General features: G+C 36.9%; 2 protein-coding genes and 1 long non-coding RNA gene across 8 annotated transcripts in view; 1 reads left to right on the forward strand and 2 right to left on the reverse strand.

Annotated features, from left to right (window-relative positions):
• The first annotated feature begins 374 nt into the window (after positions 1 to 374).
• Positions 375 to 18,770, forward strand: LOC100651342 (pyruvate dehydrogenase (acetyl-transferring) kinase, mitochondrial). Of its 3 annotated transcripts, none has more exons than XM_012315629.3 (8): positions 375 to 748; positions 14,115 to 14,322; positions 14,479 to 14,681; positions 15,072 to 15,236; positions 15,543 to 15,718; positions 16,305 to 16,529; positions 16,613 to 16,836; positions 17,338 to 18,770. In XM_012315629.3, exons 1-7 carry the CDS (start codon positions 646 to 648, stop codon positions 16,799 to 16,801), a joined length of 1,269 nt encoding a protein of 422 aa, XP_012171019.1. In that variant the 5' UTR covers positions 375 to 645; the 3' UTR covers positions 16,802 to 16,836; positions 17,338 to 18,770. The 3 variants fall into 3 exon arrangements, with proteins under 3 accessions (XP_012171019.1, XP_048267300.1, XP_012171020.1); XM_048411343.1 differs by having other exon boundaries at positions 376 to 748; positions 14,497 to 14,681; XM_012315630.3 differs by lacking the exon at positions 14,115 to 14,322 and having other exon boundaries at positions 376 to 748; positions 14,497 to 14,681.
• Positions 8,116 to 9,134, reverse strand: LOC125386194. Its single transcript, XR_007226148.1, has 2 exons — positions 8,562 to 9,134; positions 8,116 to 8,476 (listed from the first exon to the last, which is right to left on the reverse strand). It is a non-coding gene; the product is annotated as an uncharacterized LOC125386194 (long non-coding RNA).
• Positions 18,771 to 19,422: 652 nt separating the features above from the next.
• The window catches only part of LOC100651098 (protein FAM214A), a 44,408-nt gene continuing 36,350 nt past the window's right edge, over positions 19,423 to 27,480 (reverse strand). For 3 of the 4 annotated variants that reach the window (XM_012315627.3, XM_012315626.3, XM_048411330.1), the window contains 4 exons: positions 24,993 to 27,468; positions 24,279 to 24,600; positions 23,826 to 24,025; positions 19,423 to 23,176 (listed from right to left, as the gene is read on the reverse strand). In XM_012315627.3, coding sequence (XP_012171017.2) covers positions 23,008 to 23,176; positions 23,826 to 24,025; positions 24,279 to 24,600; positions 24,993 to 27,468 — 3,167 coding nt within the window. In that variant the 3' untranslated portion in view covers positions 19,423 to 23,007. The remainder of the gene's footprint in view (positions 23,177 to 23,825; positions 24,026 to 24,278; positions 24,601 to 24,992; positions 27,469 to 27,480) is intronic. The other variant, XM_048411329.1, reaches the window with a different exon arrangement.

A 27,480-nucleotide genomic window follows, 5' to 3' on the forward strand; every position in this document is an offset into this window, starting at 1 on the left:
TCGTATTTAAACAAAGTGCGAAAAAATCATTTATCTGATTAAGCAGATTATATATTATATAATTGTTACGTAGAAATGTTTAAGGAAAACTGAAGCAGAATGAATTTATACATTTTTAAAAAAATATACCTTAGAATGTTTTCATTCAATGAGTTTTATCTTTATCAATTTTTCATTTCTTATCACTGATTTTGCCAAAGGTGTATTATTATAAAATTCGCCACGTAAGAAATTTTTCGTGACCGAAAAATCACGAAATAAAGAAAACGACAAAGGGGAAGGATATTTTGAATGTGGCGCCTCGGTCAGCCCCACTTTTCTCTACTTGATAGGAGTCATGAAGGGGTACGCAGTCGCGCGATCAGGAGCGAACATATAGAGGATCCCTTTCTTGAAACGCCAGTAATCGTGTCTAGTCTTGCCACGAACCATTGCGGTCGGAGGTGTCTCCTATCCTCGTACCGGCGTACTACTCAAAGAGGCCTCGCTGTTCAACCTGCCTGCAGTAGATTCTGACAGTATTCCCGTGTCTTTTAAACGACAGTAAAAAATTCTCAGAATAAGCTTTCAAATTTCGAGAGGAAAAAGTCGAAGGAAAACCAAGTCGACGGCTCATTAAGTTCATGTGTTACGACGTACGACGAGATGAAGCTCACGCAAAAGTGTTTCGGGAACATCAGCAAGATGCTGGATTTTTACTCGCAATTCAACCCCTCGCCGCTTTCGATAAAACAGTTCATCGATTTCGGTGAGTGTGAGGAGCTCGCTTTTATTGGCAACTTTACACACCTCATCCAATTCTGAGCCTCAAGTGTCGAGAGACGTAGTAGACTGTATCTCCTTTTACCTACTCCTCGCTTTTTGTTTTTGTTTTCTCGTGTCGTTGTTTAGTTAGGAGGGACGAGAATGGAATCGATCGAACAACGACCTCGATAGAGCACGGGATATCATCTTCAGGGTCGCTTCGGTAAAATCTTGCAATGATCTCGGGGCATCGTCCCCATAGCTAGTTTATATTCTCAGTCAGCAGCGACGATTGAATGCCAGTGATGGCGTTACTGCTCCTTTTGTTTTCGTGGCTTGTTGCAAACCAAAAATTAAATACAAAAACTGATACTTTCGCGAATAAGCCATTTCTGTTCAGTTGCAATTAATAATTCAGCTGCGTCATTCAAATTATACGTGATCGATGCTCTTGTTGCAAAGTATAGAATTGAAAATGTGACATGATGTAATAGTCATACGAGTAAACAAAAGTAGTCATCGCAACGTAAATTCCCTCTCTGTTCGACCTTGATGATTAGTTCTGTAATTAATTACAGCGCTGAATGATTGATTACTTAAAGAATAATGCCAAGTACGTATAACTTACTACAAGATTACTGAGTGTAATCTTCCCAAATTTGCTTTCTTTTTTTCATATGAAATTGAATCAAAAATATTAATATTTTTGATATCAGATACCTAAAGGTCGGTAAGAAAATAGGGCTCGAAATTGTTACACAGATTTTTCAGTAGAAAAGCCATTTACAATCCATATTTACTTTTTACATCCATATTTACGCATTTCAGCTACAGCAATTTAACGAGTACCACGAATTTCTAAAAATAAAATAAATTGGAGCTTCCCTCGCGAAAGATTCGAAGAAAACCGCACGCTTGAAATTTCCAAAGACATTAAGACGATGTTACTCTCGGCTTTCCTTTTATCGATCCCCAAATGTCACTGCACTCGTGCAAAAGTCAGATTCGTAACAGTTTTCTTAATTTCGGCGCGCCTAATGTCTTCGATTCTTGAATTATTCGGCGTCTTTGATTAGTTGATGCGATATCGATTTCAGCACAGTGAATCCAATATCGTAATCATTTGGTCACCGAGGTCGCATTAAGCTGAGATTAGCCCATAAAATCGTACGAATTTAAGCTTTCATCATTTATTAGCGAGATTACTAAAAAAATTATGAGTTTGAGGAATGAAAAAATGATCAATTACTCTTCCATTTATACCTCTATATAAGATATGAAATCACTTGTTTTAAATTTTATATGTCTGGCTTAATGGAAAAGAAGATTCGGATAGAACAAATCTTCTTAGAAACTACCACATAAATCTGTAAACATAAGATTCTTTGTAAAATATAATGTCGAAGGTTAAAGTTTAAGTAATATCATGGTTTATTATGGTTAAGGATTTGTTTAATTTGAGGGAGTAATACGTAATGGACTTTTGTTCACAAGACTCATAATAAATTATCAATAATCTATGAGATTGGAATTGTTGTAAAATCGATGCAAGAATCGGCTCGAGAGTCGTTTTAGACCAAACCAAAAGACCAAAACAGAAACGCCCCTTTATAAGGATTATTTAGAATAAAAATGCGATATAATCGTTTTAAAACCCGAAATTAATATTGTAACGTTTCCATTCCTGTTATATTTCCAACCCAAAAGTTATATTTTACAAAGAATAAATAAACAAGAAAAGAAATGAAAACTTCCAAACATCGTCGCAAACAAATTTGTCTCCATTTGCCAGCGTTTATTTTCAGAATAAAAACCTTCCTCGACAATAACAAACATAATGCCCATTGCATTCTTTCCTTATTTCGTTAACACTGTATTTATATATATATTTCGTCTGTCGATTAACTTTGTTGTCGAACTGTCAGACGTGCCAGACATCACAGAGTTGAGCGTGTCTCGTATTTCAACATTACGCTATTGTTCATTCTTGTTAATGAGTCGACAACTGTACAGTCACCATATTCATATGTATGTCAACGCAATGACAAAAAGTGCGATCTATACGAATTGAGGAACTCATATGGAGAAATAGACATTATCTAAAATGTCGAATATTTTATATTATGGAATCGATATAATATAAATTTAATTGACCGTCGAATGAACATATTTCTAGAGAAGCAACTATCGTTACGAGATTCGTAACTTTTTAAAAGGTTGTCGGATTTTTCCTTGACATTACTGATACATTCTGACGTCCGCTGCGTTACCGTCGTCATCGCAAACGTTTGGTTTGTTTAAAATTAGTAACGACGCTTGATTTTCAAAACAGAGATCAGGACTCAAGCGGCTTCACACGGCGAGCAATTTAGCTACATTACTATCAAGAATTCTATGCAGCGTTTTGTTTGTTAAGTTGATTACGCGGCTGATAAATAATGCCAATGGCACGAGTCACGAGGCGCAATAACATCCTGTTTCGCTTTTTATCCGCACCGTCTACAGTCTGGAATTAACGGATGTGCATTCGTTGTTTTTTTATTCACATATTCAGTCACGCGCCTGCTCGTGTCTATCGTTTTCTGATGAAAATAAGTTTGGCCAATATCGAATGAAAATTAAACCCAGACTCGCTGATAACGGGAATCTTCAGTCAGAATAAATATTGTCGCGTTGTTTGCCTTTTGAGTGTTGCGCTAAGATCAGACCTTGGCGAATCTGGTTCACATAGATCGCTTTAACTGCACTGTATAGCAAAGTGGTACTCTAAACAGAGGTACTTTCTGTCACAGTGTCTTCTTTCACGTGGAAGCTGCTTAAGCCGCTTTTCAGGACGTAGCAAACAATTTATGGGTCTTTTGATCCATGAATAACGCGTTGCAATTCCTCAAATTATCATCAATGGGACGAACAAACTAGTTCTTGTGCTTGTATTTCGCATTTTGTACACTATTCGCAAACGATAACTATAATTATATATATATTTAAATTTATTCAAGATGTGCAAATTAACGAACGAATTAAGAACAAATTGCATTTATACAAAATTAAAAAACAGGATAAAGCATAGTATCTTGATGATTTCGTAACGCGTCTACGCTGTAGATCGTCGACTGTAGATTTTGATCAGGTTGCATTCTACAAAAAGTCAAAGTTGACCAACCAACTTCGAAAGGGCAATTCTTACATCGAATTCGGCTACTGTCAATGGTTTCTGGCGACTTTCGCGAAAATAGAGTAACATATACATTAGTAGTACGAATGGAACGCTGGAATGCTGCCACTTTGTCACGTCATTCGATCAACGTGGGCGCGAAAACCTTTGGAATTTGAACTTTCAATACATTCCGTTTTAAATTCGCGCCAGCGCAATTTTCACGTAGACAAACCCTGTTACTATTTTTTACCCGGAAATTGTTCGTAATTCCATACTAATTTCCCGAAAGTTTGTCATTATAATTGTTTACGTGTTGAAAGATATAATAACTCTCGTAAATAAGCGACGAAGCTATGAAATTTTGCCAGCAGTTAAGGATATATCTGGTATTATTATGAAATGTGCAACAAGATGCAAAGATATATATTTAGTTACTTAATAATATGACATTGATTATCGAACTTGGAAATTACTTATCGTCTCTTTCCTCTGTCGACTTTATTCGATGCCGAAGTTTCTAATTTAACAATAGGGTCGTGCTCTTTGTTTCAAACTTGAGGATATGCCATGAAGAATGTTTGGGAAGGCTTGAGGGCATCGTCAATCTTCCATTTGCATATCGTATCGTCTTCCACCAGCAATTTTAAGTAGTTTTTTATTTTCTTCGTATCTTTGTTTAAATTTTACTGCGTTTAAAATAATTGAGATAACGTGTTGCGGTAAAAACTGTTGGATGATTATAGATATAGAAATACAAAAACCTAACGAAAACTGCGTGTACTTAAACGAACCAGTATGCAATTGACGTAAGTAAAAATAAGGTTGCAGGTACAGTGTTAAGTCGTGGTCTCTGAAAATCAACTTTCTAGGAATTATTTGTGACTTTAGCTCTTATTTTCTGTCCACTATTTGCCTGCTGTTACCATTTATACTCTTGAGTAAATAATAATGTAGACCCATTAACGATATAGAGCGAAAGAGAATACACAATTTTTCGGCCGTGAGGAAGAAATTTAATAAATATTACTACTACTATTCTTGACTAAATAATGGACCAAAATAACGATGCATTTTAAAATATACAGCGACGTGTAAAAGATTTTTGCCGCGAGTTTAAGTCGTAAAATATTCGTTCTCGTTGTATCTATTCTTTTTCCTTTGGTAAATTTTCAAGCTGAGAATTTTCTCTTTCATAATACAGCTCTTTTGTCTATTCATATAAGCGTGCATAAACGCATTCCTTTTAGGATTCTGTAAAGTGAGAGTTATTAAAAATTCAACATTTCCTACGTTACACCACTTGATATTTGCCTTTCTATCGATCTTTTTGTTCTGTAGGACAGCAATGGTTAAACGTTATGAACGCCAAACACGTAGCAAGAATTTCTGTTATCGACGGCCTCCATCTAAAGCAGTAACAAGTTACTTCGATTTCATAATATTTTCAATTTATTCGTCGTGCTTTTGGTTCCTTTCACCCGGATCGAAACGTTGATTACCCAACGTTGTAAATTTGCGATATTCCTTTCTTGTTTTTAATTGCCCCTAAAATAAATTGACATTAATTCGACATTTACCAAGCGTTATCTAATTCATTTAGCGAACGTGTTTTCTGTATGTACGTAGCCGGCGTAAGTCACGAGACGCGCATTGCCCTATGAAGCGCGTGTATCTACGTGCCTACTGTTGCACATTGAGATTGAAACTTTTAAAACTAAACAGCTGCTTCCTCTGACCGATCATAGATGCTCGTCGACCGTTCTAGAACTACCTATGGGACAATGCTTATCACGTGCAACAACGTACAGTAAAAAAATACCGATGACCGATGAGTGACAATTGTTTTCTTACCAACAATAGTATTTTTCTCGTTGATTTGTTGAATAATTTATTTCCAATTCGTCGAAATTGAGTAAATAAATTCCTCGGTAATTATTTCTTTGCTAACCGGAAGATATGAGTTAGGAAGGACATTACTGAGATGTAAAATTAGCAGACAAGAATACGTTGAATTAAATTATTAAAAATCTTTTAAATTAAATATAGTAGATTAGATAATAAAGTAATTAAAAAATTTTCCTTTCAACATATCACAATTGAAATCCTTTTCTTTTTTTTTTTTTTTTTGTTTCTTCTTTTTAACCAATATGACGGAAATTAATTTGTCATTATTAAGTATTAATGTTACGTTTTAAGTTCAATTCCATTGCTGTAGCAATTTCTCGTTAAAAAGCGACTCGATTAACAGGTTAAATTCAAGTTGCAAATGCGTGTTCACGTTAGATTCACGTTTGAAGTAGACAATTGTTTTGAAACGAGCGGAAAATTACGAGACACTTGTTAATTTACATACAATGGTGAATCATTGCACTCACAATTCCCACATGGGAGATGCATCGCTCGAAAAAACGATTAGGATGCTTCCAGCAAGTTCTTCGCCAGAGGAGTAACTGGGATGTAGTCTGGCTGAGTTTTTACTCCGAGACTGGTTTACACTGGTAAAAGTATCGTTCATCCATTCCTTGAAATCCGACTACTAAATAAAGTCTAGCCTTGAGAAAATAGGTGTTTTCTCTCTTCCGGACTACATACAAACATCCATCAATTTCAATTTCAAGTTATTACTTGGAAAAAAGAAATATAAAAGTAATAGAAGATATATTTCTATGCAACCCTATATGATAGAAATGTATTTCCACATACATACAATGAAAATAATACGGTGAGAATTTTTTTATTTATTTTCCGACGATAAGACAAACTTTCTACGTTGTTACCAAACAACGACTTATCCACTATGCTTATATAATCCCTCGACACGTGGATTGTTTATACGTAAGTATCAGATATCATGGCATGTTACAATGTGACGCAACACGTAATTGGCAATTAACATTTTTTTGATAAATTTTTATTTCGCTTGGAGTTATCAGTAGCCATGAAATACTCGGCGATATTTTGCGAAAAAAAGCGACGCAACCATTGGTATTCAAGAACATGACAACAATATAGGGTTTACGAGTTCCACATTAAGCGACCGTTCAAGCTGTCGACTTTCCTAGAACCATCGAAATCAGTTTTGTCGATCGTCCTAAAAATATTTCGTAAGATTTCGTAATATTTCGTGATTTTCCAGACGGAAATGAAAAGTGTACGCTTCTATTTCCCCTGCGGTAGTTTGAGCAACTCGAGGAAGTATCAAATATTCTTGAAGGTCTTTGTCAATGAAATTTCGGTAACCATCGATGGTCAAGTTCATCGGGACTAACATAGGCCTTGGGATGGATAAGATAGCTTTCTCGTAGGCCACTTTGTACCATGTTTGCACTTTTATTATCATCGAGAAAATGTTCCTTACACTCTCGCGTGTACATAAATCGGACGCTACTTCGCGTCCTCCAATTTTATTAATGCGTCGCCGTTATACGATACCGGCCTATAACGTCCGCCGGAAATAGATCTATTTTTACGAAAGTACCTACCTTGTTCGATTCGTAAAGTAAACTAGACCGGGATAAAGCATTTACTGTCACGGAATCAGAATAAATAAAGAGGTGACTAAATCTGATTTCAAATAATAAAATAATGAAGGAACAAATCGAATGTACGGATGTATTTATAAACAGACTTCGCGTATATTTGTTAAATCTGCCGTAATGTGACTCTTGGGATATCTCGAAGGTCGAGGATCAAGATAATTGGAAGAAGATGAGAACGAAAATGAGAACTTCGTGTCGCCGAAGGAAATTGATTTAAAATAGCACGAACAGTCGAGATATGACGTAGATACTGTTTCTCAAGCCAGTTAACAAGTTTATAATGCTAGTTGTTTCTTCGAATTGAAAAAGCTCGCGTCTTCTAATTCTAATGCTCGATCGCCGCAGGATCGATCGATCGATCGATCGATGTGTATATTCGTTGCCGTCGTTTGAACCTCGACCTCCTGGTCGGAAAGTCATTTTCCACTTCGTCACGTCGAGTTTTCCAATAAAAACGAGAACGTTTAATTTCATCTTTCTCGCGTTACATAAGGCGTGTGTGTAGTGTTAACATCAGAGTTAATGCTGTTAATCAACAATAATTACGTTCTCGAAGCGTGTTCAGCAGCACGTTGCAAGCTCGTTTTCTATCTTACGTAACGTTTCCTGTTCAGTTTTATCCTGTGGATATTAAACGACCAATTATCTGAAATGAAACGATTTTTCTCCTATAACTACAATGACTCACGAAATTATTCGGAAACAGATAAAAAGATTCTATGAATATATTATGTATACATATATTACGCGAAAGATAATCGCGGTATCATGATTAGACAACAAATTTGTGAGCAAATTTATATTTCAATGAAATTTTAATACCTTGGATATTTTATATATTTTTGTATAATTAGTAATTTACTCTACTGTCTGTAAATTTCGATATTTTCGGATACACAATATAAGTTTAATAATATTCCAAAATATGCGAAAAATATATTACATTAGTATTTTTGTACACTGTACGTATCCTGTGCATTTTTACGTCTCCAAATTTCACATACGTATCAGTAAAGTTCTTGAAACAAATCTGAAACTGTACGTAGAAAATATAAGATATTTAATGAAGTGATCTTTAATTAAATATATTACACATGCACCTGTAGACTGACTATTTTTACCGATATAATTATGACAGTCGCGTCTCAATACGGTAAATCGTGAGCGTTCGAATGACTTCGTGGATTAGAGTACATGTGCAAATTCGTTCTCTGCGGAAATGGAAATATCGGTCCGCAAATAGATAACGGGTGGAGAAAATCGTTTCTATCTTCGTTTGCAGGCTGAATGATTTACAGCGATTCAATTCATGTTGCTCGGATGAAGGGCGTCGGTGCGATTGGTTTGAAAGCTCGCTCTTTTCATCGGAAATGTCTGTTTCTCGATATCCCGTTGCTTCGTTCTGATCCTCGGAAAAACAACGAACGAATGTAAATAAAATTATTAGAAAGGCGGATCGATCTGTACGAGTCTGGACAGACAGACTTTGTGGCAACGTGTTGTATTGAAACATGGCCACGATGCGTCACCATTTACGTTTATCGTTGCCTGTATCACGTACTGCGTTATTGCTTCTGTGTAAAAGTCATACACATGTATGTATGCACTTTTGTAAATGTCAGTGTAACTTTTATATTATCTGTCTAACGCTAAAAGCCTTTAAACATTATCTGAAAATTGGAAAATTAGTTAGTACGCTATACCATATATTCTTTTTGGTTTTTAGCAAATAGAAATGTTCTTTAAAAAAGTAAACGCTCGCGCGATCGATTTTTATAGGTAGCTAATAAAATAATTAGTATCACGGTAAATCAATAGACAGATTAATTTTTCTAATAAGAATCGTAGAAAATTGGCAAATTTAATTGGGGATACAGAAAAGACACGAGATGATACGAGATATAAAATTCTGAAGGGAATACTCGTGTATCTGGCCTAGTACATCCGGATCTACTTGGTCAGAATTAAAATAGGAGAACCTTATCAATAGAAGATAGATATTAATAGCATTTCTTATGAAAATGCATGTCGTCATGATAAGAATACAGTTAAAGAAATAGTATACAAACAATGATTTATTTTATCTAAATATCGCAACGAATACTAAATATAAACTGTGTATGAAATATGTCTCTGCAAAATATATACCGCGTACGTTTCCAACACTTTACTGTGTATATCCTTATATTTCTGGGATCTTAATTTTTTCATAAATGCATAAACATCCATAGTTTATGAATCGAGGACATATACTTTTAAAACGAGCGTTGTATCATCTGGTAATCACGAGGTAAAAAATTACAGAAATACTTTCGCGCAATATTTCCTTATTCGACAAAGCAACGCGGTTCTATTAAAAGAAAGGATGATTGAATATAATCCTTTTAATTCTCGGACAGCTCCGTGAAATAAAAGACTCCTTTGGAAGCTTGAGAATCCATCGCATTCTCATTAGATCAAAGCTACTAATTACGCGATTTGCTCCAGGCGACTGGGTTAAGCTTCATTCGTTTCTTCGTTAGCTGTTCTTCAATTCGCTAAAGATTCTCAATGATACGGCGCATGTGGGTCAAGCTGTTCGCTGTCGAACAGAAGTTAATTCACTTTTCACTCGAGGAAAAATCGTGTCACGTGCATTCGATTATGGCGTACTGTTCGTTAGGAACTTAACAAATGGTTGTATTTCATTCTCTTTTTATCGTTTGTCGAAGTTTATTACGGCCTGTTACATGAATATGTTTGCCGTCTACCGATTAGGTTTGCTCCTTGAACGGAAATTCATTCGATAGGTTTCATTTATGAATTAGCTACCAAGGAAAGAGAATCGATCACATTGATATTTGAAATAAGTAACGCCGTCGATCGTAGAATCATCATTGTCGTTTCTGTATTATGCAGCTGCACTTGTCGTCTTCTTTCCTTCAAAATGTCCCTGCAGGTTCTCAATGATCCGATTGAACTGCTATAGAGAACGTATAACGTTCTCGAATGTACAGAGAACAATCCATTGAGAGACATCGCATGCTTCGCTACAATTCGATGCAGTGTCTGACCTTGCGAACAATCGCGATGAACTCCTTGGCAAATCGGCCAATGGACTGTGCACCTCTGTACGCAAGGTGAAGCGCTGTTTCGTTAATGACATGCATAAGAAGAACGATCGACGTACAGAGTCCGTCTGCGAAATATATAATCGCACGAAATGTGTAAACAAATCTCCATTCTTTCACGTTGTTGTTCACGTTCTGTTTGCTTTCAAAACATGTCGATCCGATTCCGCAATATTGTATCAATTAGGCACGTTTTTTTTCTTTGTCTGGATCGCGTTATCGGTTGAATGGAACTTGCAGCATTTTTTGTTTATCTCGAACGGAACGAGTTTCGTAGAAAGTACTTTTTACCAAAACACGTAGCGATTATTTTTTCTAACTACGATTCGCGTGTTTTATCTGGCAGAAGGTTTTTTACGATCGTCTGGTTCTTTCCTAATTACTGCGATCTCATACTAAAAAAAAAAAAAGAAACGAACGCGAAAGATGTTGATAATTGGAAAGTTTTTCAACACCGCAGACACGTGAACCGGAAAGAAAAAGATAATATTGCCAAACAAGCGACTACTTGCAATATTTGAAAATTGTTATTCTTAAAAGACGCAATGCATCGTTTCTCGATATTTATGGAAACTCCATTTAAGGAATTCTCTGGGAAAGGAATATCAAACAAAATAATTAACCGAGTAATAAATTGCGTTAAGTTTCGGTTCTAGCTTTTCTTTTAATATTAGCTACAGTTGAATTTATATTTGTTGGATAACGTGGAATATCCTGATATTTATGTAAATTTATATTTATGTAAACGCAATGAACAAGATACGATTTACAAAGAAACCTTTCGTCCTCTGTATGAACATTATAACCAGTTTACGAAGCTCTTAACAAATTTTATTTCTTTTATATCTGTAAGATAAATAACAGTTTCATAAAAATAATTAATAAAAAATTATTTTGTCTATATATCTATTATAATCCTGCTAATCCCCTTTCGATAATGTTTCTTAATTAATCCACGAAAGCAATAAAACGCACATATTCCTAGTAATTGATTTAAGAATAATCTCCACGTTGTTTTGATGTTACGATCGAATGATAATGATACTGATATAGATATCGAAAGGGATCATTTTATGGTTCATCCGACGGATCTTTGCGTGAACAGATAACTCAACGAAAACCAGTTTGTTTTGATCAATTTCGATCATAGAGAACTCTCATAAAAAAATACCCTCTATCTTGTTCAGTCTGCTCGGTGCTGATAAAACCAATAGGTGATTTCACGGCAATTTGTTATCTTGGTAGTATATCAGCTGCTCACCACTCTATCCAATTAGAAAGAAATGCAATTTCCTGTAATAGAAAACGTGACATTTGAAAAAATTCCAATAGAAATGCTCTTATTATCGATTAAACTCGCTGATAGTCGAAACTCAGGTTTTAAAATTTGAAGAATTGTTCAAAGGAATTCCGATGGATGTCTCGGTGCATTTAGTGGTGAATTATTCAGATACTGGAAGGATCTACAAGCATGTGAAAGTATTATAAGCCTGGCAAATAGCTTATTACTATTAAATTTTCATTTGTAATAATAGACATTTCTGGTTAAAATTCTAATATCGTTGACAGATTGAACGATCTCGTGAGCAGATTATGAAACTTACTAGTATACGTGATGCATGTATATACAATCTCGTAAAATCACTCAACGAATACGAGACAAATTTAATCCAATTGAGCAATGAGATCAAGTTATTGTTCGATGGAAATGCGATATCGCCGATGACGTAAATGCTGGTCAAATCCCACCTCTGTTAACCGACCACTACTTTATCACAAATATTTATATTCTTGATCAAACAGAAGAGACAGTAAAACACAACCTCGTCTGTCGATATACTTTACCGAACGTACAGAGAATTCTTTTATCTATAAAATATTAGAAAGAGCACGATGCTTTGAATAATTTATGTATTTTTGCATATTATGAAAGAAGGCATGTACCTTCTTATGTGCATATTTGCCCTTTGAAACCCAGAAATACATAAAAATCAGCGGTTTATTCATCAGAGTCAATACCTGCAGGAATAAATGTCAGCCACTTTTAACCGAAAGATACTTTTGGAATCCATTAAAGCCGCTGCTTCGGCTAAACAAATTTACCCAGACGTATCTCAGTCTCTTTCTTCCGTATTCTGAATTACCCTTCGTCAACTCAACGCCATGGTGATTAAGCAGTCCCGCTTTAATTGAAAGTTAAATAATTAAACAATTGCGGCTCGGTTGTGAAGAGAAACTCAAGGATAGCCTTATTGTACTTGATGCAATGTATACAATTAGACGTGGAATTAGTATTATCAATATTGATACACATTTGTTATTTAGGTTACTAAGTCTATAAACCACGTAAACAATACGATCGATCGAATGACGTTTCACAGATAATACACGACGCAATAAGCCAATTTCTTTGAGACAATCGCTATCGATAGACCACTCCTTAAATCGTGCGTAAAAATGTTAGTTTTGGTTGTAATCGAGAATCTCGGTTCTTATTATCACGACTATTGTGACAACAAGTTTAGTTAAAATTATATTCTATCGATCAACCGATAAATGAAATTTTCCAAGAGACGTGCGCGTAACTGGAATATGAAAAGCGTCTGTACCATGGCGATATGAGGCCAACGCCTTGCCAGAATTGATAAAACGTATCAATCTTGCCAGGCTCGTGCCAACACGATCGAAGTGGCAAGGAAACGCATACACGTAAGCGCAGATGCAAGTATAATATATGCATGTAGGAAGGTTGATCTACGACCTACTTATAGCTTCCTAAAACTCGATATTACTGCAAAATGGCTTTTCCAGTGACTCGACCGCATACCTTTCTAATCTATGATAATTTAACACTCTAAATGATTTCTGTTTCACCGACGAAGAATCCACGTTACAACCATTTTCACATATTTCGTAAATGCATGAGATTTATCGAAACATAAAGGAGTAAATGAAAGAGAAGAAATAAATTTTCTTTACCAACGCGACGCATTATTTCCTAATCTAAGTTTCTAGATATGTATTGATCTTTGTTCCGTCGACGAGCAATCGATGTTCCAATTATTTTTATATGCTATGACAATTTATGATATTTAGCAGAATGTCTCGAAACGCAAAAGAAGAAAAAGAAAGAGGAGAGAGAAGTTAACGCAAACTTCTTGACTGACGCAAATAAAACAAACGCATTGTAAGATATCGCGTATCGTCGTTGGCACGAAATAAGCTATGTTTTCCATGAAATCGTTCTTCCTTTCCTATAGAGCAATCGAGCTTACGCAACCAGACTCTGTTTATAGAGTTCATCGTTCCGCCTCTCTTCGATGCATCAAAACAACTCCGAAACGTTTCTTCCTGATAAAGATTTTATGCCAAGTCATTATCGCGGACTTTTTGTACGTTTATTTCTTAGATTCATTGGCGAACAGCCTGGTCTATCGATCACGAGACAGGCAAACTTGGCAATAACAAAATATATTTGCAGAATAATGAAAAAGAAAAAAAGAAGCAAAGGAATAAGTGATTCGTTATTGAATTTCTAATTATGGAAAATGTTGAACGTTTCAGGTCTAAGTGCCTGTGAGAGGAAGTCTTTTATATTCTTAAGGAAGGAGCTACCTGTCCGATTGGCCAATATTATGAAAGAGATCCATTTGCTACCAGAGAATTTGTTGAAAATGCCTAGTATGGGTATAGTTAATAACTTGTATGCCACTTCGTTTGAAGATATCATGCAGTTCGAGAAGGTTGAAGTGAACGAGACCACTTTAGACAAGTGAGTCTTCAACGTTAGAAAAATCTCTCGAGGGATTTACTTTCCATTCGTTCGTTACGATATCTCGTATAAAGATAATGCTCTTCGTGTCCAGTTTCGATAAAAAAATCAATATTTTCATTCACATGGGTATAAGTAAAATATGGTTAAATTAAGTTCGCTTCTGCCTCATAGATTCTGTCAGACTTTGGTTAAAATCCGCAACAGACACAAGGATATCGTGGAGACGATGGCGCAGGGTGTGCTGGAATTGAAAGAAGCCCACGACGTTGATGTTCAAACGGAGAACAACATCCAGTATTTCTTGGACAGATTTCTAATGTCCCGAATCTCCATTCGTATGCTCATCAACCAACACAGTAAGTTTATCGATGCATTTCGTGTGAATTATAGAAGGAAGACACGATAGTCACTTTATGATTGAACAGGTGAATTTTAATACAACATTGAAAATGAAAGTAACTTGTTAGATTCGAAAATGAGAATCTCTAAAAAATATTTAATAGGTCGAAGTTTTGCAGATGCCAAAGGTATAATTGTTAAGACGATTTGATAATTTTCAAGGGAACGAGAAAACACGTGCTTAGCTCTGAAAACGAGCGAAGAGACAATTTAAAACCGCTTCTGTGTAAAAATAAAAATAGGAAATGTGTCTTGCCATGTTCTTTCCTGCGATCTTCGTCTATTATCTAACGTACTCGGAGATGTTACGGGTATGGTTGTTGAAACAAGCACATCTTCTGTTACAGCTCTTCTGTTTGGCAGTGAATTGAATGGGCACAGTACACACGTGGGATCCATAGACCCGTCTTGCGAGATTATCAGCGTTGTGAGAGACGCGTATGACAAAGCGAGATTGCTGTGCGATCAATATTATCTGGCTAGTCCGGAATTGATAGTCCAGCAACATAACGGCAAGTTTGAAAAATGTTGATTGTACTAGAGTATTGCTAGTAAGTAGTATAACATAATCAATTTTTTATAGTAGGTATAGTTTATAGAGTTGCCACGGTGAAACCTTTGAACTTTGCGATCAAAGATAATGTACGCAAGATAGACGAAAGACATATAATAATGAGAAGCTTTCAATGTGGCAATTATTATCGTGTTTTTTATATAGACAGTGACATAGAAAGAACGATAAAAGGAGAATCCTTCTATGAAAAAATTTCTTATTTTACTGTTCGTTATTATTATTTTTTTTTTTTTTTTCTTTTCAGAGCTGGAACGATGTAGTCAAATTAGAATAGTTTACGTACCGAGCCATTTGTTCCATATGCTGTTCGAACTTTTCAAGAACAGCATGCGAGCTATTATGGAGCATCATAGCTCTAGCGAGGAGTACCCGGCGATAGAAGTGATCGTGTCCCGCGGCGAAGAAGATATTTGCGTCAAAGTACGATTTACGAATCATTTTTAAATTTTGCAAACAATTATAGCAGTTAGAGCATGTAGCCAGACCGACGCGTGAATTACGACAATCGGATCTATCAATAAACATAGTCTGCGTGGAAATTGAGTCAGACGTTTCGCCAACATTGATATCGAATATCGGTGCGTCAGATATTCGATACGAAACATGCTCGCAATCAGAGCGTGTTAACACTAATATAAAATATCATCAAAATGTGGGAACAATCGTAAGATCTGGATGTAAGAAGCGGCGAAGAAAGTAGAAAAATTGAATTCTTACAATTACCTTGCATTGTCACAGTTTTAGAAAGCAGAATTCGATAATGTAGATTGATCGAAGAGAAAAATCGCGAATGAAATGTTACGCTACCGCGATATTAATCCTTAATGAATTAATTACTTAATTAATTGAAATAACTAAAATATCCAAAGTATAGTAGACGTTATATAACATTTAATAGGCAAAAATAATTTTCCACCCAGGTTCCAAATTTTTAATTATCTTGGTAAAAATATAAGTTTGCATGAATGTCCGTGGTCTAATTACATTACATGGAAAATTCTTGTAGATGTCTGACAAAGGTGGTGGTATTCCACGCTCGCAAATGGACCATTTGTTCAAGTACATGTACAGTACTGCGCCTAAGCCAACCAGAACCGATGCTCACACCGTTCCACTTGCTGGATACGGCTACGGTCTTCCAGTATCACGATTATACGCTAGATATTTCCACGGTGATCTCGTGCTGCAAAGTTGCGATGGTTATGGTACCGATGCTATTATATATCTTAAGGTAAGGGCCGTGTATTGTAATTTCATAACGTGGTATAATATTGTCTTGTTCTTCGTCTATTGAATCGACGTCCCGATCGACAGGCATTGTCGAACGAAGCCAACGAGCTGTTACCAATCTTCAACAAGACTTCCTCCAAGTTTTATCGAACTCAAGTATCAACCACCGACTGGAGCAGTCATTGCGGTGGTGGAATGGCCACGAGGCAACTACGTATGAGCCACGACCAAGGGCACAAACTGCCACGTGGAAAGGAGATCAGTCATTGCTAGTAAAATTCCTTGTCTATGGACCAAAGAAAGGAGAAGTAAGTATATCTTCGCAGACTTCGACGTTTGAAGAGCGCGCGAGAAAAGTATGACAGGATCATTTTTGTCGATTCTCTGACCTTTGTATCATCCGGTGGTTTAAACCATTGTTACACTGTTGCAAATTTTTATCATTATTATTTATACTTTCGTAAGAACTTTTATAAGAGATATTATCGTTGAAGGAAAGCGCAAATGTAATTATGAAATCAAATGGAAATATAATTTTAATGTGCAATTTATCATATATGGAAAGCTTCTGTGGAGGTTTTTCTAGAAAATTTCTTTCCGCGCTTCTCAACCGTGGCTTCCGTTCTTTCCTCGTGTAAATTATTATTATTTATTTATTCCCCTGTAATTTAGAATACAATCTGACAACTCGTAGGCGAGCAGTGCGTTTTTATTTGCAAAATATTAAAATGAGTTCACGCACTCTTTCCATCATAGTTAAATGTCTATTAAAAACTGATATTCGGTGTCTGCATTACAATCGCTCTTAGTGTTTCAGTGTTTCCTTTGTAACGAGGCGTTCTGCTAATGAGCACTGACATAATCGGCGGAACGTCGTGAGACGGAGCAGCTGCTTCTGCTGTAGGTGATTCGGAAGAAGCCTCGCGACTTTCGTCTTACAATTTGTAGAGAAGTAGCAGGGATTTACGTAATCCGGTACATATTTTTCACGACAAACTAGACAAACTAAAAAAAAAGAAAACTAGATAACTGGCCGTGATAGCTGCAGTGACGCTATTGCTTCGTCAGGAACGTCAAGTGTCTGATTGCTCGTTGTACAACGCCTACATATCACGTTTATCAAAATTCGATTGTACTTCGCGCGTTTCCAATCTTTTTCTATTTTCTTTTATTCTTTTTTTCAGTTCATTGTGCGTTAGTACTGCAAAATGATGAAAATGATTAAATGTATGGGGCACCCGGATACCTGAGAAGGTTGGTTTTTTTAACATTTAGTTTCTCCTCGGCTCTGTTATCTCATTACGTGATTTTAATTAGTAAAAGAGGATTTTACAAGTTACCAAACTGTTTAGGCAAGAAGATTTGAAATTGTAGAATTTACCTGGGCACCCCATCAAGATCATTTTCTTCTTTTATACCTATAGATACACGTGTTTAATGCTTTTATTGAGCCAGCATTTTAATTGTATAATTAGTTTTATTGTATATAACTGCTTTTATTCGAGCGAGAAAATGTGCAAACGTACGTTTGGCTGAACTTCGTGATCGATCGATACGAAAGCGAGGAGGAATTTTCCACTCGTTAGGGAGAATTTTTATAGGAGGATGCCACAAAATGTGAACTGTGATTTGATGCGTAATTTTAGTTAAATGTAGCTAGGCGAACTTCGAACCTGTTAATGTACCATGTTATCCGCGTCTGTGAATGTTAAACTGTGGTAAAGAAACGAAGAGGGAGATCGATAAATTAACGATTCCTTAGACGTGCGAATTAGATAAAAATGATATGCGAGTCGGGACGACTGGCTGAAAAGGATAATGAACGATGATATTGATATCTAGCTTCAATTTCGGGAAAGTATTTTGTATACCGTGTAACAAGCAACAGAGAAATTCTTAAAGAGCACTTTCAGGTGCCCCAGTTTTCAATGGAATTTTTATAAGACTAAGCGAAAACAAAGATTTGTACACGCAATAAATTCCTTTCCTCGCAAACACCGTCAGTTTCGTACGTGTTTCGTTTATATTCTAAGGTATTTTACATGCATTTCGTCATGAACGTGTTTTAATTCAGCCAAGAAGGAACTCGAAAAGATTTAAACTGATGCAATATCGTCACGTTCGTGTAGGATCTTCTTTGTCAACTTTCTGTTTTCGAATGCGAAGCGATATAACATCGCCCCTGTATATTTTATCCGAAATCATGTAATAAAGACTTCTGTATATGTTTGTAAAGAGTAAAGTACGGTAACATTTAATTTCCACAAAGAAACAGGTACAACCTTCATACCTTAGAATACTAAACAATTTTTTAGTCTTTACCCTTCTTAGGATTACTGTAAAGAGACTGCATAATTTGCGTATATGCTGCACGTTTTCTACCATTTATTATCATTTTATTTCTTCAAACGAGAGTGACTATCATAGAGGGAAAAAAATTTAAAGAGAATTGCTAGCTATTCCTGAACTCGTTACACTGTGACGCGACAATTATATCCCATCGAAGGAACGACGTCGTTTCTACGAATATGTTTTCTGTGGAACTCGATTCGCGAAATGATTTCACAGTGTAGCTGCGAGTATACTCTGTATGTGTTTCTCCGTGTATATAATTCTAAATTTCTAGAGCACTCGGATTAATATTTGTCTAGAAGACAGTTTCGAGTTATAATTATAGACTGTAGGGGCATTCGCGCGAGTAACGCGAGTGAACACTTGTAAACATTGTTAATAAATATATTACAAGATAAAAATGGATAATGTCATTCTTTCATAGTTTAATATTAAACGATTATGCGTGAATGAATCCGAAGAATCTAATTCGGTTTGACATCAATACAGCATACAAGGCTTCGATGGAAATTACTGGTCTATCAAGTAAACACACAGAACAATTGTTGTAATGCATTGCTGTAGTTTTATTACGTTTGGCCATGCGTACCATAAGTATGAGTTCGCTCTCGACAAATGTTTCTCTCTGACCTCACGCTTCGCTCGCTAAAAATAATAAAAAGTGTATCTTAATAATAACAATAATTTTCATTTATAAAATAACACTACCTTATGTACATGTCTGGCGTCCATCAATGTATTCAGGTGACAACAATTGACTCAACAAAACATTCTACAATTAGCATTGACAAATAAAGTTCGCAATTATCATTGATCGAACGGTGCTCATCTTCGTTTTCTTGCTGTTTTCTTTTTTCTTTTTTTCTTTCAATTATCGAGAGACCGAACAATCGATGATAATTTACAAATCAGGTTCTAGCCACGTCGACGTTTGGTAATTAAAATTATATACTGGCAATAAAAAATAACTTCCATTAAAGAAAACGCTTTAAAATGTAATCGAATGAAAACAAAAACTAAAACACATTGGAGAAAATTGATAAAACGAAATGGAAGTAATTATGAAGAATAAAATAAAATCTTTTATGGCCGAGAAATAAAAGTTAAAATAGTGATCGAAGCTGTTGGATTCGAAACGTTTGCGTCGTCGAGCGCTTTCAAAAGCCTATCTTTTCCTCAGTTTCCTTTTCTTGTTAAGTTTGGCACCGTCGACTTAACTCGTCCCCCTTTTCCAGCAACAAGAGAATGCGTTTCGACTTCGAAGTAATTACGAACCATTATTCCGACAAAAGTTTATCACAATAATAAAATTCTTAGTGCGCGTCCTACAAGTTAGTGTACAAGTTAGTCATCTCTCGATTGCAAATTCCAAAAATACAATATTCGTATTCTCCTCCTATCTCCATGAATTTTTTCAAGAAAGGTACACTAATGAATTGCACATATTTTTCGTTCAATTTCCGTCGTATGAAAATTAATTACACGCATCGTTGAGATCTCCCTGTTAAAGCTACCAAGCGACTTTTCAATGATGTGGGAAAATATGCTACTAAAATTCGCAGCGTGTGCACTTCGTTTTTCTAATCGTCCCACAAGCGAGATCCAATTGAAAAAAAAAAAAAATTCGCTTTCGATCGGTTGGCAACAGACATCCAATACTTTGGGCAAAAAGGAATTACTCATTGTGTCGTGGAAGTGATGATTTTAAAGTGGAAAAACAACAGAGAAGAAGACGCGATTTCCCGTGATTTTTAGAGATTTTTCAATGGACCCCGCTTTTGCTTTCTGCTTTTGTTCAAATGGGATTTCTCGATCAGGCAAACAACTATTGCTAAAACCCCCTTAAATTGTTATTCAACGATTCATCTATGCTACAATGTATTTACAGCATGGCAGTGATTACACACTCTATATTTCCTTGCCGTACAATACACGTGCTACGAAAACTTTTGCAACGTTAAAACAGCTTAATTCTTCATCGACCAGTGAATTTTAAGTGATATTCTCGTATGATTCAGGCGAAGTATTATCGACGTGGATCGACGTAAACGTACTCGTCAGCATACGTAAGAGTACACAACATATTTCTCGTTCTGAAAGACAAATCTCTTTGAAAGAATCACAAAATCAATCTGTTACGTCTACGTGTCTCCACCGTGTCAAGTTAATCGAATTCTACTTTTAATAAGAGCGAGCATAACGAATGCCCGGAAATTCACCTGAATCGACATCTCATTTAAATAGCAAATTTGGTCGTACGTAGATCTAAAAAAAAATTCGACAATTTTTCATCTGACAGAAGTCGCAGAAGGCGCTGATAAGTTAAACGACGAATTAATGAAGTTTCGCGATGAAAGAAAAGTCAACGAGTGATCCTTCAGGTGAAATTCAAGCGGTTTTCGTGCGAATGCGAATAGTTTTTACTTCCTAAATTATCTTTCTGTTTTCTTCTTGATTTCTGTTCTCTCATGCGCGTAGAAAAATAAGGGAAACGTACGGTCATTTAATACAGAGACAATAATGAGCGCCGTGTAACTGCGAAGTGTATGTGAAATTTTTTTTTTTACGGTTAGTAGTTACGCTCGGTTACATTCCTCATACGACATTAGTATGATTATTAATTAATCTAGGACATATTCACTACTCAAATAGATACTTTGTAATATAATTACTCTTTATAGTCTATCAAAATATTCATCACAGTGCTACGGACACAAGATTGTGTTCTGTTTATACGTGTAAATAATGATTCTTTTTCTTCGAGCAGGAAAAGTCTTGTAATCCAGCCACTCGTTGATTCGCAAACTACATCATTTCACACGAAAGTGCCTTCTTACATTTTTCTTTCTCTCTTTATCCCTCTCTCTCTCTCTCTGTTTCTCTGTCTTTTTCTTTCTCTTGTTGCTTTTTTTTTAATAAAATAAACGACGATGTCAACCGTCTTTCAATTTTCTTCTGAAAATATCAACGAATCGATAAATGGTATCTATTTAAATTACACTTTAAACGATTTCCTAGATCACATAGTTCTCTGTTTAGCATTTGTACAATAGTTTGAGGATTCTTTTAAATGTCAACGAGAGACCTGATTCTTGATATTTTCTATGCTCGTATCACTTATTTCTTCTTCCTTCTCTCTTTTTTTTACTTCTTTCTTTTACTAACGTAGAGTGCTACACACATATGACAGTATCATCCCGTTTAAAAAATTCTTAATCGACTTTTACATATGACTTATATTTACAACAATAAATCAGAGAGATGGCCTAGCAAAGAGATCGTCTATCTTATAATTAAATCGACGAACTCGGGACAACGGGAAACCTTATTCGTTTCCGTATGCGTACGAATGCGTTCGAACGCGAGAAATATGAAAGACAAAAATTCAAAGCGACAACCGTCGCCGAAAATCCGAGAATGCGTACATCGTACAAATTCAATTCAACGAAAAACAATAATTCATTCAATTGAACTAAAAATTTCGATTCGCAAGAAAACTAAAACCGAAAGAAATCATTGTAAGCTGAAATTAACATACGCCTTCTTTTTCCGCGTTGAAGATAGCATTACCGGCAATTTGAGAAGAAAGAAAATAAATTGTATCTAAACAATAAGCAAAACAATTCTTACTAAAGCGGCTCGCAATATGCCCCTTAACATATGCCTCTTTTTCCTTACAAATCTGGAACGTTACATTTACGAAAAACAATCTTTTCTTCTGAAATTTCCTGCAAACATTTTTCTCCAAACTGTTACCTTGCCTTCTCATATTCTTCGCGAAAATAATCTCAAAATATGAATGCCCTACTAAGGACCGCCAATATACCTTCTTTATGCGAAGGATAGTCTTACTTTACTACAAAAATCTTTCTCCAGCTGGACATTTTCTTCTTCTTTTTTTTTTACAATCTTCTGTCCTCCTCTTGAAAAGGCCATATTCGCAAAGATTTTCTATCAACTCCTTTTCACGATCATTCTTCGCTGATGTGAAAGATTTCTCAGGCATCATTTCGAGAAGATCTGTTTGGAATTCTAAAAACAAAAGCTGGTCTCTGCTAAACCTCTGCGTGAAGGGGACTAGGCGAGCGGAGTGACTGACAGCAACCCCATGGAAAGAGCCACGTGGCTCAGCACCTTGGCGAAAATTTCGGGTTGGTAGGACCATGGATGTAGCTTCGTAGTTCCTTTGGTGGCTCTGACCCAAAATCCGACGCCGTGTCAACGTCGGACTTGCGACAAATGATCATACGAATGTCCGTATGCAGATAAATCCGGCCAGACTTACCGGACATAAATCTGAAATGAAATATTTGACTTCAACGTGGCGGTACAGCGATCTCTGGATGCATGCGGGTGTTAGTTGCATATTGACAGGTAGAGAGTCGGTGAAGATTCAGTTAGTTACAAAAGAGAGCAATAGAAAAGCGTAAAATAGCGAAGATCGTTACAGAAAAAAGGATGGTTTAAAAAGAGAAAAATCAACGATCGTGGCTTCCAGGAGTCTCTTGTATCATAATTAAACAATTAATAATATTAGTGAATTGACAAGCTACAAATTGTTGGTTACTTATTCTTTAGAATATTAAAATTTCAAAATTGTTAAACTTTACTATTTTAATATTCTACAATTTTACATGAAATTTCGTTAATACCAATTTAATTAATGTTAACAGTTTAACAGTTTAATTAATATTAATAAAATTCTGCAAAAAGATTTAGATGTATATATTGAACTGTCAGTATTGTTATTCTGAAATATTATTTATTTATTATCTATAAAGAAATTCGCACGAGGAAGCCTCGATTATTGTTAGGAACACTGGGCATGAAATCTTTAAAACTGTAATTAACGAGGGATCATCCCTCGACCATGGATAATTAAAATTTCAATGTTTAGAAAACGAACAAAATTCGTCGTCTCTGACAGAAACTGAAATGTACGCACCTAAGATGTACGAGGTAGCGTAGTGTTTTGTCCCGCAGTGTTCTCTGACGTAAAAAAGTATGAGATCGTGGTGGCATATCAGAAAGATCGTATAGTACTACGAACATCTTAACGACTGTACCCAAAGGATTGAGAAGCGTTACTTGAATAGTACCGCTTCTTGGTACTTGGTAGCCCTTTTTGCCCAAATTAATATGTGCCTATGCAAAAGTAACAGGAGTTTGTTTCATCAATGTCCCGTTACATTTCTAAATATATCATTCAAACACAACAATGATAACAACAAAATTCCTTTTAATCTAAAAAAAAAACACAGCAAAAGATGAAAAATTGCCAATTCGTAATAGTCCAATATTATAAAAGAAAAAAAAGAAAAAAAAAAACAGATAAAAAGAAGAACAAATAACAAAACTCAAATGAAATAGAAAAGTAAAGAATACAAGATGTACGTACGAGATAGGGCGTAGAAACTTTATCATTGTCACCGAGCGTATAGAAGAACACAGTGACTGGAAGCTTTCGATGTTTCGGACAGAAGGAACCGCTGGCACCTAATTCGGCCGTGAAACCGTGAACGGTGGACACAGGTTCGAGTCTACCATTTAAAGCTGATTCCTCGAAGCTGCCTAGAAGAGCATGACTCTGCGGTCTACTGCGAGAAGTCGTACGTCTTTTTGGTGTCTCATCTCCTTCCCCGAGATTCTCGGTCTCTCTGTCTGTTTCTTCCAAAGACACCGCACCTGGACTTGGTGGAGTGTTCAACTCGAACAGAGCACTGAAACAAAAAGTTCGTTTCAACTAGAGGAATCTTTTCACCGATATGTTTGTGGCGACACTCGACAAGCCAAATACCATCACTCGACACTGACTAGTGTCGGATGACGGCAGCACAGTGGTTAGCACATTACGTTACAAACGTTCGGAACTCGGATTCGAATCCCGGCGACCGGAGTCCGATTTTTCTTCTACGTGTCAACAATGGAAGGAAAACAACAGTACCCCAGCAGTGACATCTACAGACAGAGCTACAATTACTCCGGACAACAACAATCATCACGGACCGTTACACCTCATGTTCTTGTACCGTATACAAAATTGGCTGACGAGGAAAATATCGAATTTAAAATGTGATTTGTCGTATTTTTTACCTGCTTCTTCGATTCGTACCTTCTTTTTGAGGAGACGGTATTCAGACTACTATCGTAATCGAAACAACAGCTGCCTCTTCTCAATGGAGCTGGACTGGATGTCAATGGTAAACCGGTTCTACTATGGAATACCATCGAAGCTGCGTTTTCTAATGATCGTCGGAATCTTTCTTGTTCGATGGCTGTCGGAACCACCTTGTCCATTGTTTCGTCCTCCTCCGTGATAACGTTGTCTTTACCTAGACTATAATTTCGATTTTTCTTCCCGACACTCGGAACGGAATCTTTGCAAAGCTTCGATACAGTTTCATCTTCCTCCTCCTCCTCGTGCTCGGTTATGCTATCTTCGTCGTTTGTACTATGCAGTCTATTTTGCCATTTGGACGTCTCGACTTCGTCGTAGTCGCAGCTATCCTTCTTGTAATTTGTACTATAGATACGTGAGTTTTGATGTGCGCCATTTGTACTAAGCTCTGAAGGATCGGGGCTCGCGTCACGCTTCTCCATCTCTTCGGCAATGTTCGGGAAATTTATCCTTCTCTTCGCTTTGCTATCCCTGAAGTTCTTTGGATCGTGTAAGCTTGGTTGGACGTTGTTGTATATGAACGAACGTTGACCGATCTGTTGGATCGCATCCTGCGGATTATCCTCTATCGAAGTTAATTTCTTTTCGTGCTCCTTTTTGAAAAGCTGTCGGAACCGATTAAATCTCTTGTTGAACGCCATTGGCAGAGACTTCTCATCCTCCATTGGCAGTTTCTGTTCCTGATACTTCTCGTTGGCCACGTTATTTCGATTGCTTTCCATTTCGTCGATGACCATTGCCAACGCGGACCTCGATTTGGTCCCACAAGGAACCTGCGACTGGTTCCCTCGGTCTTTGCTGGTTCGCAAAATTGCTCCCAATAATATATCCGCTTTGTTCGACACGTTCTGCAGACAATCCATAGTGTCGTTCTTCCTCTTCTCGGAATTATTGCATTTGATCGCCTGTAGATTCTCGTCCGATTCATCGCCATCCAGCTTCTCGCGTTTCTGGGGATTGTAAATGTTCTTATTGCTATAGATTTCAGTGAAATTGGTTTTCTCTAAAGCTTGTTGGTCGTTTTTCCTACATAACTTGTGATTGCAACTTTCGCAGGACTTGGCACGGTTCACCAAATTATTTGTCGAGCATTCGTTACTCTCCACATTCCCGCACTTCGTTACCAGCTTGACCGATCCATCTTCCACTGCTTTCTCTGGCTTCTCTCGTCTCTTTACCGTCTTCACACTTGTCCTCTTACGTTCAGACGGTGTTCTAGCTCTCAAAACAGCCAGAACTTCGTCGAATTCCTGCTGGCTCAACTCCAAATTGCAATTTTTAAATCTCACTTCGTTTCCGTGTTGCTCCTGACTCTTCAAATTCGTAGCTTTTACCTTATTCTCTATGTAGCTGATGTTTGGCGTGACTCCGAGAACTCGTCCAGGAACCTTGGTGAACCAATCCAAGAAACCTCCTTCCTCTTTTGTTCTCTCCTTATCGTCAGGAAACGACAGCTTGGATATTAATTGACTCAAATCCTTTCTGGATCTCCCTTTGTTATTGACGCCCCTGTCCGAATCCGTGTCCAAAGCTTCTTGTCCAGACGACATCGCTCCAGAATTCGACAACTTGACACAGCTTTGATGCACCATGCAAGTGGAGTTAACGGAATCCTGCTTTAAACGATTATTCGTCGATGGGCCTGGATTTGATTCGTGGAAAGGACTGGGTTGCCTAAAGGGATTGATCACGAGACTCGAATCCTTGCTGACTGGCGCTTTGTAGATTCTCTCAGAGTCGTTGAAATAAGTTTCCTTGTTTCCCTGCAAGCTCTGAGAAGCGCACTTGCCATTTGCGTTACTATTATTCCAAGACTCAACAAATGACCACGGCAGCGACGAATTGAACGGTATCAGATTCTCAAATATCCCATTCTTCTCCGACTTTATTTCTCGTTCTTTCTGCTTTTTCTCTAAATTGCACTGTTTATCTTTAGAATTCGACAACGATTTTGCGTCAGGATCGTCGATCGTTCGTTTGTACCGTTTCTCGGTGTTCTCATCTCGCCCGTCGATGCTCAGCTGCGTCTTAAAACACCGCTCCAGATTATCTGAGTTTAGGTTCTTCCTATTCCTGATGCTGTTCTCCTCGAATTTGCAGTTTTGGCCTTGCACAAATTTAATACCGCGATTGATCGAGATCTCGGTGGAACATTTCGGGTAGCTCGAGCTCTGACTGTCTTTCTTCGATTCTTGCGTTACAGCTTCCTGTACCGAGGGAAGAGGCATCGGTTGAACCGTAACGCAGGAATTTGCATCTGTTGGACCACACGGAAGAGATCGACGACGCTTTCTCTCGCGGTTCTGTCGTGGAATCGCTGGTGATGGCGGTGGAACGTCCTCCTCGTCGCAGGGACAATGATGTTTGCCGGGCTTGTTGCAAGGCGTTTGCAATCTGTCGTCCACCAGAGCTGTTCCAATAA

The sequence above is a fragment of the Bombus terrestris genome, chromosome 13 (assembly GCF_910591885.1).
Source record: "Bombus terrestris chromosome 13, iyBomTerr1.2, whole genome shotgun sequence".
Lineage (NCBI taxonomy): Eukaryota > Metazoa > Arthropoda > Insecta > Hymenoptera > Apidae > Bombus > Bombus terrestris.

Coding starts and splice junctions, on each gene's coding strand:
- LOC100651342 (XM_012315629.3), top strand. CDS start 646: ATGAAGCTCACGCAAAAGTGTTTCGGGAACATCAGCAAGATGCTGGAT. Junction 749..14,114: donor AAAACAGTTCATCGATTTCG/GTGAGTGTGAGG, acceptor TGAACGTTTCAG/GTCTAAGTGCCTGTGAGAGG. Junction 14,323..14,478: donor AACGAGACCACTTTAGACAA/GTGAGTCTTCAA, acceptor GGTTAAATTAAG/TTCGCTTCTGCCTCATAGAT.